Source organism: Sphaeramia orbicularis, chromosome 22, assembly GCF_902148855.1.
Source record: "Sphaeramia orbicularis chromosome 22, fSphaOr1.1, whole genome shotgun sequence".
NCBI lineage: Eukaryota > Metazoa > Chordata > Actinopteri > Kurtiformes > Apogonidae > Sphaeramia > Sphaeramia orbicularis.
Window position 1 is genome coordinate 26,545,536 of NC_043978.1, and position 19,581 is coordinate 26,565,116.

Consider the following 19,581-nt stretch of genomic DNA (forward strand, 5'->3'; position numbering starts at 1 on the left):
TACTAGTTGATGTTGAAATGTATTGCACTGAATATGGCCTGAGTTGACAGTATATTGTATTGTTTATCTCTGACCTTATGTAAGTTTATTTAACAGTCTGATGGCATTGGGTCAAAACTGTTTTGGAATCTGTTAGACTTCTGTATCTTCTTCCTGAGGGCAAAAGATAGAACAGTACATGACAGGGATGGGTGGGGTTCTTGATGATCCTCAGTGCATTAGGCCCAGTTTACACGACAACGCTATCGGCTGAAAACAACATAATATTTTAACCAATGTATCTTTCGTTTAGACAACAACCATGTTTTTGGGAGTTGAAAACAAAAAAAGTGAAACCTCCTTCCAGACTAGAAATCTTGTGTCACTGTCGAAAGGGTTGAAAACGCAAAACTGCATTTTCTCGATGAATAGAGTTTACATCACAGGCACGCGCCAGCACAGGAAAACAACAACATGTCAGATTATTTATTTTAATCTAACGAGATGTTAAGCAATTACTCCAGCTCCTCGTCTGTCCAAACAAAATTGTCAGTTTTTGTGTGTTGCATCGCCATGTTCTGTTTCTTGTTCTGGGGTCATATTTCATGCTAGGACAGAACAGGAAGAGACGTAGAAAAGTTCTACGTAGATGCTTGGTTGTGGTTGTGGTGATGTCACCTAGCCATCTGGCATGCATACATCGATAAATAGGAAATTTCACACACTTTTGCATGTTTGTCTGCATGCAGATTTTGCCCCCAAAACACACGTCTGTCGTCGGTAGGCCTATTGGTTAGTGGCACGGAGGAACAGAGCAGAGCTGAGGAAACATGTCCAGGTGCAGACCATAGTTTCCTTTATTCGTCTCACCAAATGCGGGGAAAAAATATTTACAAAAAGCGACAGGTAAGAAGTTAAAATATACTGTCTGCGCAAAGCATCATCTGAGTCCAGTCCAGGCACCATGCACACCACACAGTGAAAAAGAGCAGCGTTTTATAGGCTGCCCTATCCCCCAGCCTACCCTATGCTGACTACACAGATAGGTTTCCCATCCAACCAATTGATTATTTAAAGATAAAAATATCCCAAGAGTTCCAATATTTACCCCGTTAACAACATGTAAAAATATGTACTTATTAAATCAATAGTGAACAATTTTAAAATATCCAAAGATAATTTTAATAGGTCATTCAATTAAAACACCCCTGCTATTCCTGCCCCAATGGTCCCTCCCGGACAAGGTTATAATAGTTTTGGATTTTTCATTATAGTTTAGTTTTATTTAGTTTTGACTTATTTTCTCTAATTCAGTTTGTTTTAATTTGTTTTTAGAGCAGATTTGCTAGTTTTTATTAGTTTTCTTTTTTTTCTAAATGCTTAGTTTTAGTTTCTTTATATCTTTCATCTTCTTCTCAGTCTTATTCAAATAAATCCCAGACAGGACTCTGCTGTTTTCTCTCAACTTTGGTCTCCATGTTTCCAGGTAGAGTGGGGACCAGAAGACGACTGTAAACCACAAGTGACCACAAGTGACGGACTGTGAAGTGTCGTATGGTGCTGCTAGCTAAAATTGCTAGAGCAAAATAAATTGCTTTCGTATCAATCCGACATTAACAAAGACGAAAACGAAGGGAATTTCATCCATAATTTTTATACGTTTTAGTTAGTTTTGTAAGCTCACAATACAGTTTCAGTTTGTTATCATTTTTTTTCTTTTAATTATAGTTTTTATTTATTTCAGTTAACGAAAATGTTTTTTCAATTCTAGTTTTCGTCATTTCGTTAGTTTTAGTTAACGATTATAACCTTGCTCCCGGAACCTTCTTAAAGGTGCTCCGGCTCCCCCAGGGACTTTTTTTGCTGAAACACCTGGGACCAGACACAAAGACACAGGTAAGTTAATTTCATGCAATTACCCCATCCATCTTCATATTTACCTATTCTTTTTCCTCCGTTTTCAGACCACATCGCCACCAAGAGCGACACAACGAACAATTAACACTTTAAAACATAACGTGCCTGTCTTCTTATTCAGTAATGGACTTGCTACATTACAACGTCTAAATGCAAAATTAAAAGTGAGAATGCAACTGTGTTTTCGGTTCATATTGTTACCATCTAAACGTAGCCTCAGACAGGCAGCGTTGTTCTGCCAAATCCCAAAGGGGGGGCAGCGTGACCCCAATAACCTTTTCAGTCGTCCTCACCACAGTTCTTAGTGTCTTTTTATCAGAGGCACTGCTGCTCTGATACCACAGAGGGATGCTAGTGGTTAGCACACTGTCTACGGCGCCTCTAGAAGGTGGTGAGGATCAGTGGGCTGAGGTGGGCTCTCTTAAGTCTCCTTAGGAAGTGGAGGCCCTGATGAGCCTTTTTTACAGTGGAGGAGGTGTGTAGAGACCAGGTGAGGTTGTCAGTCATGTGAACTCCCAGGAATGTCGTGTGAGATACAATCTCTGCGGTAGAGTCCTTGATGTATATGGGGCTGTTTTTTCTTGAAGTCAGTCGCCAACTCTTTAGTTTTCTCAACATTCAGGATCAGGTTATTTCTGCACCAGTCCTCAAACAGTTTCACCTCCTCCCCGTAGTACTCCACCTCACCGTCATGGATGAGACCCACTACTGTTGTGCTGTCTGCATACTTGATGATGTGATTCATCTTGTACTTTGCACAGCAGTTGTGGGTCGTCAGGGTGTAGAGTAGGGGGCTGAGAACACACCCCTGTGGAACACCTGTACTAATGCCATGTTTCCACTATGTGGAACCAGCTCGACTCAACTCAGCTTGACTCGACTCGGGTACCAGGTCCTATTCCAGGAGACCGTTTCCATTACAGGATACTACCGACTTTACAGTACCTGGACGTCATAGTGATGCAGCGTGTTACTTCCGTGTCGTCTGCTCAGAGAGTTGTTGATAAATTCACTCATTGCATGTTGTCTTGTCAAGCTCATGCTGAATTTTTACGTCTGCCACCAAAGACTGAATCTCAACCGACCATGGTATAGTTTTACAGGCTGTCATCATGTGGATTCACCTACCGCTATATTTACTGTCAACCTCCACATCTGTTTTTTGTAAAACAGTGGGTCACAGAGACGACTCTCTGACCAATCAGTGGTCTGCAGTGTTTACACATCACATTTTAGTATCTGGTCCCCAGTCCTGGAACCTCGGTGGAGGTTATACCAAAAAACTAGTACCGGGTACCAGATTCCAGGTCCTTTTTTATAATGGAAACGCAAAAAGGTTGAGTCGAGTCGAGCCGAGCCAAGCCAGTACCACGTAGTGGAAACGCGGCATAAGTGTAATTATATCAGATCTGTTGTTTCCTCCTCATGCAAATCGAGGCCTGTTAGTCTAGAAACCAGTTTTGCAGGGGAGTGTTCAGTCCCGGTGGTCCCAGTTTGTTGATCAGGTGCTGTGGGATTATGGTAAATCCACAAAAAGCATCTGGACCAGTGCATGTCTGTTCTCCAAGTGTTTCAGTGTCAGGTGTAGTGCAGTGGATATAGCATCCTCAGCAGAGTGAGATTACATGTGACTGCAACAAAGTCAGGAAGATGATTTGTCATTGGGCCTAATTCTGTAACGCACAAGTGCAAAACGGCCGTCCACGCTCAACTTGTTGGCGATCTGCTGATGTGAGGGAGAGTTGAATGAAGCTCTGCCAAAAAACAGGCTGGTTTTAAGTCAACTGTTTGGACTTTGGATTCCTTGTTTACGAAGTATAATGTAGGCTCCATGTTTTGAGGTGCAGCATAAGCTTCATAGTTTTTTTTTTTTTTCTTTTTTCTTTTCTTTTCTTTTCTTTTTCAAAATCCTGACACTTCTAATCCCATCAGTATCCCACTCCTGTTTAGGTTTTTGAAACCTTGTTTTTGAAGAGTGCGACGTAGGCATCATTTTCAGTATTTTGACAGCTTGTCTTGTACTTTACCATGTTTTAAAATCCTGGATAAACTTTATAATACTCCAAATTCTGACTGCCTTTGGTTGTTATTAACATGTACTTGTACTTGTACTTTTACTTTCATTACTTGAGTACATTTAATTGTAGATTACTCGACAGACTAAAGTACAGTAAATACTAGATACTTAAAGACTTTAACTTCAGTAGTATTTCAGTTGGTGACTTGAACTTCTACCAAAGTCATTTTTGGTAGGGGACCTGTACTTCTACTCAAGTGTGACTTTCCAGTACTTTATGCAACACTGCCTCACATCACATGATAGTTTACAGAGCTAAACACACAGAAAATGTGCTGTCAAATTAACATACACAAACTTCTATAGCAGTGACGGGCCTTTAACTCATCAAAACTGACTCCTGACATCGACTCCATGGTTCAGTTTTATTGTGTTACTAATGAAATCCTGACATTTTTTTGTCTGCATTACAGCCATTGGGGTTTGTCATACGGTCACAGAGTTTCTTTTCTGTATCAAAGCAGCACTTGACCTTCAGGAGTCCATTGTGACACCAAAGCCAGGCTTAACTTGAGTTTAGACAGTCAACATTCCTGGAATGTCAGAGGGACAGAAGCTTCACTGCACAGTACTGCCATCTTGTGGTGAGTAGTGACATTACACCTGCATCTCAGCTTCCAGTACAACTTAAAAATATCAGACCATCAAAAGTCATTAGAAACAATGGTTATGCAGTCCAGTACTAACTCCTGTGTGTATCATGTGACTAAAACAGACAGAAAAGCAAACATGGAATGTCTAAAAGCACTGTTTTTGTCAGTACAATGTCACAGATATTGATGTAAGAACTGAAGTGATTTTGGTTATTATCAAGAAAACATGGAAAATGGATAGATATCAGCTCTGAAATCAAACTCTTATGAGCTATTTTTGTTGTTATCATTATATTTGTCCAAACAAATGTACCTTTAGTTGTACCAGGCATTAAAATTAACAAAAAATTGAAGAAAACGAAGGGTAGTCTAATAATTTTTTCCGCAACTGTACATCGACATGTAAAAATTTCAGGCAGAAATACCAAAATTTTATAGGCTGTCACTTCTTTATTTGTAAGATACATTTTCAGTGTTGTTTGATAACATGTAAAGATGATAAATGCACACATAAAGATGCACTCTAAACTAAAGCACACGTTGAAACATTTGTTTAGAACTTTATTTAACATTTGATGTTTACCGTATCTTGCACATTGATATGAAAGAAATTAAAAGTGCCGAAATAACAATATAACCAGGAAGAGTTGTTTTGTGCCGAAATTGTCCAATAGTGTTCCGCTTTTTGATTTGGATAGAAATACATGTGTTCAAGCAGATGGAAGTCAGGTTTCCTTACAGTTTTATTACAAACTTCATATGAATTTTAAGTAAAAATGAAGAATACAACACATAAATATCAGAATCAGTGTTTGGAAGGTTGCTGTTCAAATGTGACAGGTAATAGATTATTGTTTTCCATTTCTGAAACGTAATAAATAATGTAACTAATATAGTTTCTTCATTAATGTGACATTTAGTTTTTTAATAAATTCTCTGAGACTGACAAATAAAGTTGAGAACATCCACAAATATCAATATAAACTAATAGTAAACACTCATGTTTGTGGCTTTTTAAGATTTCAGATGGAAAATTGGGTTGTTTTTGTTGTTTTTTTGTGCTGTGCTTTGTTAATTAATTAATTTTTATTTTTTTTTTACTATTTCAGTAGTGTGAGTTTTTATTGGATGTCATAAATCCATATTTCCAGCAGAAAGAGAAAAACACACCAATCAGTGTCGATTTCCAAAGCCAAAAATTTGTTTTTCTTTATCAATAATGCACTGTTAATATTACATCTGCAGTTTTAATGCAATGAATGACAGAAGAACATTTTCAGGTTTATTTATTCTTATTTTAACCCATAAAGACTCAGTGCTACTTTTGTGGCAGTTTCCAAATGAATTTTTTTATATTTAACCATTTTTAAGTGATTTATCACCATTTATGATATCATTATCCTCTGTATTTTGCATTTTTTCAGTGTAAATCATATATTTTCCTCTATTTAATTCACTGATCATGTATGTTCATAAAAACTCGAGCAAATTCAAAGATTATTATATCAGAAAAATAAAACCCTGAAAAGAAGTGACTTTTTCAGCAAAGATATCAATAACTGAATTTTTCATTTTCATTTTCATTTTATTTAAATATTTAGACAGGGACAATGCATAATATACATTAACCTTAAAAAGGAGAGATGTAGTGTGCCAGGTTCTAGCAGTGCTAATTTCCACCTGTAGTCCCTAAGCAGGCTGACGTTATCATAAAAAAAAGATATTAATAAAAACTAAAACAGTAAAAAACAGTAAAAAACGCACATTTATAACTCCATCTATTTAAATAATCATGGGTTTTACTGGTGAATCAATGTTGTAGAAGATGACAGTGTTTCCATGGTAACTACGGAGCCTCTGGACGTCCAAATGGGTCATATCTGATTACCATGAAAAGATGACAAACTGTATTTTACACCAGTTATTTACATGTATTGATAGGATTAGTGGATCAACAGGTATTAAACAGTTTAGATCAGTAGGTGGTTTTGGTCGCCAGTGGCTGTTTGGGTCTTTAAGGGTTTATCAGTTTTATAAACAGCCTCTAAAGCTGTCAGACAAATGTAGTGAAGGTGTGAAAAAGTTCAGTATTTTCTTGAGATGTCGTGGAGTTGTAGATTTTTGGGGATTTTTTTTTTTTTTTTTTGTTTCTCTGACAGGTTAAAGACCCCTCCCTCTCATTAAGAGCGGATTACAGCAAAAAAAAAATATGATTGAACCAGACTTCTTTAACGTCACCTTGTTTCGGGAGGTAGTTTAATGAGACACTAAGGGAATTGAGTCATTATAACAAACACAGCTCAGTGTTCTGAAGCTGTTCTTCATTAGTTCTGTCTTCTTCTGTATGTTGCTTGGTGTTTTGGTAATTTACTCCCATGTGTACATTGTTTTCCCCAAAACTATCAAGTATCAAGCACTTTATTTTATGAATTCCGGTGAATTCTGCTCCATTTGTGCCTTTAGTATCTTCTATATTATGTTTGGGATGTTAATTAACCCTTAAACCCTAAAACTACTTTATTTTTGTGGCAACTTCCAAATATTTTTTTCTTTACATTTTACAAGGTGATTTATCACCATTTATTATAGTAAAGTCCACTGCATTTTGCATTTTGCAATTGTGTCTTTTTCTATATTTCATTTACTGGCCATGTAGATGTTTGTAAGTGATCAGAGAAAATTCAAAGATTATTAGTGACAAATGACAGTGGTTGTATCTGCTTGTTTTTACATTCAATTAATGATATATTTTGCTGAATTTATTTTTTTCTTTCTTCAGTTTGCATGTGTCATTCACATGCAAACTGAAGAAAGAAAAAAATAAATTCAGCAAAATATATCATTAATTGAATGTAAAAACAAGCAGATACAACCACTGTCATTTGTCAAACTACATTGGTTTTATTAGTGAATCAGTGTTGCAGAAAAAGACACCATTTTCATGTTCACTACAGAGCCTCTGAACGTCCAAATGGGTCATATCTGATGGTGCTGAAAAGCTGGGAAACTGCATTTTACCCAAATTATGTAGTGATAGGATTGATCTTTATAAAACTGTCTAATTTGCACTATGTAAAAAACTGTATTTGCACTACAACAATTTATATATATATAAATAAACATATATTTTTACAGACTGTATTCCTGTACATATCCACTCACTGTATAAATACTTCAATTTGCACTTTCTGTACATAGTACAATATAAAAATCCACTGTAAATAATATACACATATACATATATTTTTTAACCCTTTCATGCATACTGGTCACTACGGTGGACAGCTATTCTACAGCTGTTCTCTTGTATATTCATGGATATGTTGTTCTTTTCATTTTTAAAAAAATTTTTTTTTGTTTTGTTTTGTTTTTTTCATATATCTTTATTAAAGTTTTAAGACACCACATATCTTTTCTGACATGAATTGGTAACATTATGTAGATCTCTCTTGAACATAAACCCCCAGAATCATAAGCCCTCCCTGTAGTTTTCACACAATTTATCAGTAAATACATGTTTCTGTGCATCAAAAATTAAACACGTGGTGTCCAGCTGAGTGGACATTTTTGCAACTTTGTGAAAAATAGGTTTATAAGAATTTGTTTTTTTCATTATTGTTTTTTTTTTTATTAATTTATTTATTTTTATTTATTTTTCAGAAGAAAATTTTCAATCACATTGTTTTTTTCATGCCTAAAGAGGAATAAAAACACTCAGGACAAAAATTTGATTAAGGTTCTCATAATTCGTGCATGAAAGGGTTAATAGACCGGACCCACACACCCACTCACTGTATAAAAACTCCAGTTTGCACTCTGTATATACCACATTGTAAATCCACTGTAAATCTCAACCCATTGTTGTCTCTGTCACTAGTGGACTGTTTGTTTATATTGTGTCTAGGTCCACATGTTGTCTGGGTTCATGTCAGAGCTGTATGTCGTGAACAATGTAAAAACCAAAGCCAAATTCCTTGTATGTGTTCACATACTTGGCCAATAAAGCTGACTCTGATTCTAATGGTTCAAAACTTATTAAACGTTACAGATCAGTAGATGCTTTTGTTCATTTGCAACTGTTTTTATCTTTGAGGTTTAAATGTGAATGTGATGCCTTTTCTATGAATGAAACTTTAATACACATATACACATGTCATATTTTTCTTTAACATTTCTGCTCAGGTTCATACATATGTAGTGTTTTGGGATGATTTTCACCCATAAAGACCCAAACATCCACCAGCGATCAAAATCATCAACTAATGTAAAATGTTTAATACCTGTTGATCTGTTAATCTTAACAATACATGTAAATAATCGGTGTAAAATGCAGTTTGTCATCTTTTCATAATCATCAGATATGACCCATTTGGACGTTCAGAGGCTCCGTAGTTACCGTGGAAACACCATCACGTTCTACAACATTGATTCACCAGTAAAACCAATGGAGTTGGATCAATGACAGTGGATGGACACACTTGGTTTATGTTCAATTTATGAAGATTTTACAGCAAAAGTCACTTTTTCTTCTGTTTTCTCCATTTTTGATATAATAACCCTCAACTTTAATTTGAGCTTTTCTGGACATCAATCATGAAAATGAAAAATAGGAAAAAACATGATTTTTGCTTAAGAATGTAAAATACTGAGCATAATATTAGAATAAATGGTGAAAAATTACTTAAGGAAAGTTAAATATAGAGAAAAATTCATTTGGGAACTGACACAAAAGTAACACCGGGTCTTTATGGGTTAAAACAGCTGATGCTAACACTGGTCTACAATTTTTTAGGAATGATTTGCTTCAGAGATTAAATGTGCTAAATGTTACATATTTTAATAAGATTAATTGGAAAATAAATGACAAAAGTGCTAGTTTGCTGATGTTTTCAAGGTATATGATTAAGTGCTATTACACATATATATTGGTTTATGTACATTTATATAATAGTTTTATAAATCTTCCACTAAATAGAACCTGTAAAGTGAATGTATTCTAATGTGCAGACAGTGTTTTGAAGTAGATCTTGGTGCTCTGAGACAAATATTCCTTTTGAGTCAAACCCATTCTCTCGTTAATTCTTGAATTTCACATTTTGACCCAAGGCTGTATCTTGGAAAGTTCAGCCAACCAGCATTTTTTACTTGATTTTTCTTTATCAGTGACTCTCATGTGGTAAAATTTCATTGCTTTTATTCTGGAAGTATTTTCCTTGTAGACCAGTGTAATCGAAAACTAGAACAGTGCTACGAAATGCTTTAACAAACACTTATTAAAATATTGATTAAATTTGTTATAAAGGTAGAAGATGCCTGTCAGATGCTACATTTGCAGTATAGGATTTTTCTCAATAGCTTATTTTCTTCTTTGCTATTTTATTAAGTGTTCTGTAAGAGTTCTATTTAGACAAAAACAAATAATAAATACGCTTTTGCTTCTAGCCTATTCCTTTTTTGGTATTTGTATTTATTGTAATTGTTGTACTAAGTGCAATGATTAATGTACAAACCAAAAATAAATTCATTCATTCATTCCTAAATAATAAACTTGTGCTTCAGTGCCACACTTGAGTAATACTCTTTCACAGTATACATATATATATATATATATATATATATATATATATATATATATATATAAAGATTAAAACAACTGCCAAAAGTAACATATGTACTTTATAAGTTACTTTGTCATGGAGGAATCACATAGAATTAGACTTTTTAAGTTTCTTACTGTCAGTAACATGTTTCCACCACTAGAGGGAGTTAGAACCTCATTATTAGTAGAATAAAGTGTGTGAGAACTAGGTCAACAAGCAGATTTAAGCTCAGTTATTGATTAGTTTTTAGTTTGACAAAGCTGTAAATAGAAAAATAAAAATATGAGTCAATCAGCCATTCCTGAGTGTAATAATCTATAAGGGAATGTGAAGAGTGTGTTAAAGTCTACTGCTTGAAACTCCACACTGAATCACAAGGGGGAGTAGTTTGTCCATGTTTTGCTACCAGTTAAATACACTCATGAATAATTAAAAAGATACTTCTGTCATTTATAATAAACATGTAACCACAAGGAAATCTGTCTAATAAATGCACTTCTGCTTCTAAAAGGTCAACACAAGATAAGTTTTGCATTTTTTTTTTTATTTTTATTTTTTTATTTCAAGCAGAATTACTCAACATTTATGAATAACCAGCATGTTATTGTTGATGTTATTACGCATCACATCCTGTCTTTTGGTGTGTTTAGGAAGTTCAGCTGTCTTTTAACTACTGTAAGACATTCTCTGGAAAAATAGAAGCACTGGCAGGAAACTCCCTTCGTTTGATTTCCAACCACTCGACCTCAAGATTCATGTGAATATACGTCCTGTTGCATCAGCATTTCACTGTCATCCAAAAAGTCAAGTCAGCACCAGCAACAGCATCGCACCTTTCCAAGAAGAACTACCACAAATTTACCAGAATTGCCAAACTGGTTTCACATTTTCTGTTTATTTCATTACATAAGAACATACGTACATACAAATCACACTTGATAATAATAAATGAGTTTATAAAACCCAGTGCACATTGTCTGTAGAAATAACACACTCCCTACAAACACTTACAATTAACTCTATTATAGAGTTCTGATTATACCTAAGAAAACCCAAAATCCATTCAGAAAAAAAAAACAAAAAAAAAACATCCAAATTAACTCACATCTTCTTACATACTCACTGCAGATATGTACACATTCATATGAAGCTGTAACAGTCTCCAGATCATTAGAAAACTATACTCAGGGTGGACATGTCAGGGATAAACTATGTGAGATGATGTTTGTGTGTTTTTTGGAATGCAACACAAAAAAATATGTCTATTTCTACTTCTTCTTATAGGGAATCCCAGGGTTTTTTTTTTTTTTTCTTTTTTGGAGGAGGAGGGCACACAAAGCTGGTTTGCTTTCAGTTTCCAATCCTGGCTTCTTGCTGCTTTGGTGTGTTGGTTTGCTTGTCCAGGGGCCAAAAAGAATGAGTCTCTGTTTTCTGTTCATGCACTGCTGTTGATCCGCACTCATAGGAAACAGTCCACTTTTTTCTATTTCTTTCTTTCTTTCTTTAAACCCTCCACCGCCCTCCTCTCTTCTCCTTTTCTCCAAATACCTATCCCACCCTTCTTTTTTTTTTTTTTTTTTTTTTTTTTTTTTGCCCCTCTTGTCCTCTTGCCCGGAGTGAAGTGGAGACATGTGTTTCCCTGCACCTGCATGGAGAGAAAGGAAGAAAAGTGAAGTCAGATCTCTCTCCCTACTCACCCTCCCCTCTCCTCCTCCTCCCCCTCCCCTCCCCTCCCTGCAGAGGGGAGCAGACAGACTGGCGCCTAGCATGGAACTTTCATTAACCCCAGGCAGATAGCAATGAATCCACTACACATTCACTGGCCTGTCTAATTGGCAACCGTGGTGAATGTGGAGGGTAGGGAGACCTTTATCTCAAAGGGGTGTAAAAAAAAATGCCTTCACTATTTCTGCTGGCATGTAAAGTTTAATTTAAGAGTTTTTACTTTCAAAATCACAACAACAGTGTCCTTATGTTACAGAACGTTGCCTGCAGACAGAGTACAATTGTCTTGTGTTTTAACATCAGGACATGCAGTATTAAAACTCAATACGTACCACATTGTTTGATCGTCCTCTTAATGGCACAATCGCCCTTCTTCTTTGGAGAAATTACGTGTGAGGTCCGCAGTCTGAGTTAGAAAAAAAAAAAAAAAGGAAAAACCAAACAATTAGCCTCATAGACACCATTATAGTTAATAAACATCTGTGCGGGGGTGGAACACATTTTTACGCACAACTTAATAACCAAAACATCATGTGCCATTTGATCACAATCGTCTAAAATATACATATACGTGCTTAAATGTTGCTTCTTTTGCAGCTAAGAGACTAAACTACTAACAAAAAAATAAAAATAGACTTAAGTGTCACTGAGATGGAAAAAACAGTGTGCGTAAAAAGGCAAAAAAAGATCTAAAATAAGGATGTCAGTGCGTAAAGGATGTTGAAGGACGCGCATCTGTCCTCCCCCCCTCTCACCTTTATTGACAAAACCATCTCCGGCGCAGATGTGTCCTCCGCCTCCAGCGCGATCTGCAAGTCGAAGATGTAGTCGATAACATGTTGCAGGATCTCCACTTGGCTCACGGACTTGTTCTGCGGAATACTCGGCACCAGCTCCTTCAGTTTGGAGTAACAGTCGTTCATGTCGCAAAGGGCACCCACCGGCTCCTCCAGACACGAGTGTTTATTGTTATTATTATTATTCCTGCTGATGGCGAGACTCTGCTCCGAGATACAGCACACGGCTTTGTAACAGCTCCTCACCGAACGCACGGGACTGATGGCTTTCATGGCGGCAGCAACAACAAAAATATTAAAAAAAAAAAAAACCAAAAAAAAAAAAAAAAACACAACAACTTCACGTCTGAGTATTGAGTCTCGGATGCGTTTCTCTCCCGGTTACGGTCTTCCTATCACTGTCTCTCGAGCAACAGTGCTGTCACGGTTACGTACTGTTAGGTTTTTATACACTGCGCGCTCGACGACGCCCACTTTTACGCACCGCGCTCTGATTGGCCGCGTAAAGCGCATTCCCGTTTTAACTGGCTGATATCACCTTGTGGAAAAGCTGGAAAGAATGAGGAAATTAGATGGATGCCTGAAGGGGATTGTCAACCAGTTTCTTTCAGGTGGTCGAATTATTTTAAATAGATAGAGGATCCCTAAAGTAGGACACGTTTCGCAGTGATGGGAATAAAAATAGTAAATCTAGTTCACAGCTGCAGTGAGAATCTCAACTATATAGGTTTTATTGCAGTTTCTATACCATTTTAACTCTAATAAATCTATAAATCCAGACCATCTGACTAATAAAGGGTTCAGAATTCTACCTGTGTGCCATTAGAAAGGTGCTGCGTTTGATAAAGTGTAGTTATTCCTGGCTTTTAACAGCGTTTGGCTGCATTTCTGATGGTTTTTATTACAGTTTCTATACTGTAACTTCCCTTTTATCCATAAAAATATGCCATTCAGACGATGCCAACAATTAAACTTTCAGCAGACTCATTAGAAATGAGGTGTGTTTTATGAAGTGATGCTTTTAATAGCATTCCTGAGCGGAAAACACAATTAAACTGGATATTATTACTATAAGAATAAGAAAAAAAAGTGGGGATTTGGACATTTTAGACCTTGGGCAGCCTGTGTGCTTCTTTCAGAACATGTATGCTCATAGAAAACAAGTTGATACAGACAGAATATTTAACCTATATGATATAGGTAAAAGGTCAGCAGAAACTTATGCCTGTTTTCGACTTTTACAACAACTGGAGGATTGAGACATCATGTATGTTTTTGTAGTTTTATACAGACTTAGTGTCTCTAAATGTTGTTTTGACCTGGTTTACAGAACTAGAGAAACATAAGGGAGACACATTGCGATAATTAGTCATTAAAATACTATATAAAATGAAATTAAAGTGCCATTGAAACTGCAGAATGGGAATAGTCTAATTAAATTAAGGCGCATTGGGGCGCACCTTAAGTGTGAAGTCACTCACTGACCAAACCTCAGCTCCTCACAAACTAGTTTTATGTCAAATATATTCTGAACAATTCCAAAGGTTGCTCCCTGTTAGTTTACATCAAAGCACGTCCCGTTCTGCTCCTATTTGGGTCTTATTTTCCCCTTTTCTCACAATCCTGTTTTGTGGAGGAATGCAGGCTTGAGCCAGCTGTGTGTCCTATCCCGGCCCAGCTGTGTTGATCTAACGCGCCAGTCCCAGACATGCTGGCGCCAGCCTCCCGACGTCATCCATTCACCCCGACGCGCACTCCCCTCTCTTTGGCACACGGCCCGCCCTCCCCCGTCCACCCGGCGGAGGGGAACGGAGGCAGAGGCGCTCAAAGATCTGATTGGCTGAAGGGGTCTGTCAGTCAGGGACATGGCTTGAACCGCCCCCCCCCCCTCCAAAAAAAAAAAAAAAAAAAAAAAAACTTCACTCCTTCTGTCCTGTCTGCAGTTGTACTCAGAGGATAAAGGAGAAGCTAGAAGAACTCAGTACTTTTGCAGAAGATGGAATGAGGTTATTATAAAGACTTATCTAACAAGTGTTAAAGTCATTGTCTTCTGTTCAGTAGAAGAAGAAATACTTTAACTCAGGGGTGTCAAACTCATTTTAGTTCAGGGGCCACATTCAGCCCGATTCGATCACAAGCGGGCCAAACCATTAAAATAATAGCATAAAAACCTATAAATAATGACAACTCCAAGTTTTCTCTTCATTTTAGTGCAATAAAAACTTTAACCCTTTCATGCACACTGGTCACTCCAGTGGACAGCTGTTCAAAAGTGTTCACTTGTATATTCATAGATTTTGTTGTTTTAGTTCCATATCAGCCAACACAGTGGACGCTTATGCATCATCCCATACACTGCAATTCATACCGTTACTGTAACTTTGTTGTTCTAGATAAACCTGATCTGCAGTAAGGTGTTTGAGAGTAAAAAAACTGCTAACTGTTATTAGACTAAAATTAACTTTTTTTTTTTTTTTTTTGCATATTATCTTCATGCAGGTATGTTAAAATGTGAGAAAACATCAGATTAGCAGCATTAAAAATGTTTTTATTTCATAGTTTTCACACAGTTTATCAGTAAATACATGTTTCTTTGGTTCTAAAACTAAATGCATGGTGTCCAGCTGAGTGGATATTTTTGTAACTCCATAAAAATAGGCTAACAAAAATCAATAGAATTATTATTTTTATGCCTAAAGAGGGATAAAAACACTCAGGTAAAAAAAATTGTGATTAAGGTTCTCATAATTCATGCATGAAAGGGTTAAATTATGAAAATATTTACATTCACAAACTATCTTTTCACCAAAAAGATGTGAATAACCAGAAAAAAATGTAATTTCTTAAGAAAAACAAGTTAAATTTTAACAATATAATGCCTCAACTTATTACTTGTACATGTGCATTACACACAATGTTACACAAACATAATATTGTTGAAATTTTGAAGTTTGGAATGTGTAACTAAAATAAGAATGTCTACAATAGTATGTGTCAACTTATTAACACAACTTACAAACTGGATCTACAAATCCACAAACATTTAGTAACAGACAGAATATTATTAAAATTGTACTTCATTTTCAGGTTGTTCACATTTTATTGTAAGGGTTATTATGTTAGTATTTTACTTTAGATCACACTGGCCTAAAACCAGTTCAACACCTTTGACTGTTCAGATCTTTGGTGTAATTTTTGCACTCCATAAAATCATGCCATGGGCCGGATTGGAACATTTGGAGGGCCGGTTTTGGCCCACGGGCCGCATGTTTGACACCTGTGCTTTCACTACTTCTACAACTTCAAGTAATAGTGAAAATGTGCAGGAAGTCTAAGCATAAAAGTACTTATTTTGTTCCATATTTTGTGTAAATACCTTATTACCTTTACATACTGTTGTCCCTAAAGTTGGAATAAAATATTCTGACATCTTCTCATGAAATTATTGTAAAAATGTGATTTATTCTTGGTAAATAAAGTGCAATTGGGACTCTGTTTAGAATCACTGTACCTGGTCAAAGGTGATTACTGATGTGTATAAATAAGAGTAAAAAGAGAAATGTATCTGAAAACAAAATTATTCCATCTTTATGGTCAACAGTGTATATGTGATATAAAGTAGATAAAGATGATTTTTTTTCATTTTGTTTCCTGCAAATATTAAAAATAAAAAGTAACAATTTTCCTACAAATGCACTGAAATGGTAATGGTGTGTTTTGAGAATGTAAGGGGTAAAAATGACAGATATTGGAGTGAAAATGTAAAGGAATAAAAGCTGACAGACAAATAAAAACTCATAGTACCTGAAAAAACTCTATTCAAGACCAGTCATCATGTTTGTGTTGAACCCATAAAGACCCAAACCATCTACTGATCTAAACTGTTTATTACCTGTTGATCCACTAATCCTATTAATACATGTAAATAATTGGTGTAAAATACAGTTTGTCATCTTTTCATGGTCATCAGATATGACCCATTTGGATGTTCAGAGGCTCTGTAGTTACTATGGAAACACCGTCATCTTCTACAACATTAGTCACTTTTCCATTCACCCTCAAATTGCGGAAATATAACTTGTGCATAAAAATTTACCTGATGGAAAAATGACAATTTCGCCAAAACCCTCCTTTTTCAATTAAGAATTTTTACACCGGAAAGAGGTGGTTTTTCAGGTGTAGTAAAATTGGTATTTCTCGCAAAACTGCAATAGAAAGACCTTTTTCCGCAACTAGTCACGTGAATAAAAAAACTGGATGTTGACGGATGTTACAAGCAAAAAAGAAGGATTTTAAAACAAACATGTCGCAGTATGTGTGGACACACCAGAAAAAATAATCATTTTTAAATTTAGTACGAGATAGAGGGGTAATATATAATAATAATAATAATGAATATATCTGTAAATCAACACCATATTTATGTTTGTCCCCATGTTTATGGAATGACTTCTCGTGTCATCTCGTGATAATAAATAAACAAATCATCGCATTTGTGATTTAATGGAAAAACCGACATTATGCCCCTCTGTTTTTTTGACATTTAGTAAATATTGGTAAACTTTTGCGCAGATGTCCAATGGAAAAGCGACTATTGATTCACCAGTAAAACCCATGGAGTTGGATCAATGACAGTGGATGGGCACACAGGGTTTATGTTCAGTGAATGATAGATTTTACTGAAAAAGTCACTTTTTCTTCAGTTTTCTCTATTTCTGATATAATAACCCTCAACTTTAATCTGAGCTTTTATGAACATCTACATGATCAGTGAATTAAATACAGGAACATGCATGATTTTTACTGAAACAATGCAAAACATAGAGGGTAATATTATAATAAATGGTTTTAAATCACTTCAGAAATGTTTTTTTTTTTTTTTTCCAACTCTTTATTGGGACCACACCTTATGAGTCTAGTGCAACCCTATGATTTGCATTTCCTTTTTTTTTTTTTTTCCTGGTTGTCTCTGTCCCACTTTCTTAGGGATTAAAACAGATTGATTGATTTTTTTTTTTTTTTTTCTTCAAACATCCAGAGAGAGAACAGTATGGACATATCTAGCTTTGTAAAACATTCAATAGAAAAAAAAAATTACAAGCAACAGTAATACAGAATGAAAATAAAAAATAAAAAAAAGGATATATTAAATTAGATAGTCTCCTTTTATATCACCAAGGTAACATTTGGCATGTACTGTTTCACATAAATTTCCCATTTTTCCCAATGTTTGATGAATATTTTTAATTTTAGATTAACAGTGAAGGTGATTTTTTTCCATTTTGTAAATGTCTCAGGTTATTTGAAGTCATTGGTGAACAGTTGGCTTTCATTTTTTGTTTTTGCTTTTTTCCCTGATGCCAAAAGAACATTCCAGAGATACTCCAGAAAGGTAAAATTTAGAGGAAAAAAATCATATGGGGGATATATATACATCATGACACATTTCATATGCATGTGGGTGTAAGTATATATGTGTATGCATGTGTAGATGTATGTATGTATATGTATATATGCCTCCCTTTTTTTTTTTTTTCTGTTGGTGATATTTTGTACCTATGTTTAAATGTAGGTTTGCATCTAACAAATTCTGTTACATTTGTTCAGGACGATAGGTGGCTTGATTTGTGTTGTTTTCCCTTTTTTTGCTGTATGTGTGTTTTGTATATGTTCTGTATAAAAACAACAAATCCTATTGTTTAGATTTTTTTTTTTTTTTTGCACTACTGCTGTACAAAACTCAATAAAAAATAACTGAAAAATCATATGTGAACTGACACAAAAGTAGCTCTGGGTTTTTATGGGTTAATTTCTCACTTTTGCTGAAGCCACAGATGCAGTGTTTGAGTAATTCAGTAATGGCCCAGAACATGGTTGCGAAACAGAATGTGAGTATCAGTTTAGTGGCGTATATGTGATCATCAGCTATTTTGCAACCACTTAGAACTGAAAATGGAAATATATTTAGAGGCATAAATTGTTTGTTTTAATTATAGTGAGATAGTCCACAAAGTTCACATGTGAGCTCACACACAACGACAGTGTAATAGTAATAATAAACGGTTTTAAGATGATGATAAATTACAGGCACGATCATTTCTCATCTTCAAGTCTGTGAACATTTGTGCGTAAATACGTACGGCTGGAGATATCCTCCTCATTACGCAGAAGCTTAACAGATGTTCAAGTTACTGCTTAAGTTCTTCCTGGCAATAACGCACCCCCTTTTCCCTCCCTGAAAACTTTTGACCCAAAATGACAAGTCACTCAGCGACCTCAGTCTCGAGAGCAAACCACAATATTGAACCGTGAGACAGGACTTCGCTCCAGTGCTATTTTAGAGATATATTGTGTGAACAGCGCCGAGTAACTAAACAAGACTTTGACCTTAAATATCTGTCTGAAATATTTCAAGTGCAGGACAAATATTGCCTTAAATTTCTTATAGTGGCCGGTGGGAAAATAATTGTAGCAGGAAAGAAAACCATGTTGGGCGATCAGCCGATCAGATGGGAGAAAACACAGTATTATCAGGTTGTGATTTTATGAAGTAAATCTGGTCTTAAAACCTGCCTCATATCTACAGTCCATTCTTAAATAAACAAAGATGGGAAAGTACAAATACGTCATCGCTGCGCTTAAGTAGAATTTTGAAGTGGATGACTTATTTTGAATATTTTTCAGACCACCTTTAATTTCACTCCCTTCATTTTAACCCAAATATCTTCAGTTCATACTCCTTGTACACAATCAATAAAAACTTTGAGACCTTATTTTTCGACCTAATTTTTATTTTGAAACCCTGAACTGGAATTTTTTCATATGAATCATTTGTTTAGGATATTGGCATACAGAAACACAAATCTAAAGTTTCAAGAATAATTTCAAAACAA

General features: G+C 35.6%; 1 protein-coding gene across 3 annotated transcripts; it reads right to left on the reverse strand.

Annotated features, from left to right (window-relative positions):
• Positions 1 to 11,044: 11,044 nt before the first annotated feature.
• On the reverse strand, positions 11,045 to 13,096 carry id3 (inhibitor of DNA binding 3). Of its 3 annotated transcripts, none has more exons than XM_030127618.1 (4): positions 13,011 to 13,096; positions 12,647 to 12,972; positions 12,224 to 12,297; positions 11,045 to 11,811 (listed from the first exon to the last, which is right to left on the reverse strand). In XM_030127618.1, exons 2-3 carry the CDS (start codon positions 12,959 to 12,961, stop codon positions 12,244 to 12,246), a joined length of 369 nt encoding a protein of 122 aa, XP_029983478.1. In that variant the 5' UTR covers positions 12,962 to 12,972; positions 13,011 to 13,096; the 3' UTR covers positions 11,045 to 11,811; positions 12,224 to 12,243. The 3 variants fall into 3 exon arrangements, with proteins under 3 accessions (XP_029983478.1, XP_029983480.1, XP_029983479.1); XM_030127620.1 differs by having other exon boundaries at positions 13,016 to 13,087; XM_030127619.1 differs by lacking the exon at positions 13,011 to 13,096 and having other exon boundaries at positions 12,647 to 13,001.
• Positions 13,097 to 19,581: the final 6,485 nt, after the last annotated feature.

Bases quoted from the DNA above. Each gene is read 5' to 3' on its own strand.
- id3 (XM_030127618.1), bottom strand. From the start codon at position 12,961: ATGAAAGCCATCAGTCCCGTGCGTTCGGTGAGGAGCTGTTACAAAGCC. The intron at 12,298-12,646 runs GTGAGAGGGGGG...TTTCTAACTCAG, and splicing joins AGATGGTTTTGTCAATAAAG to ACTGCGGACCTCACACGTAA.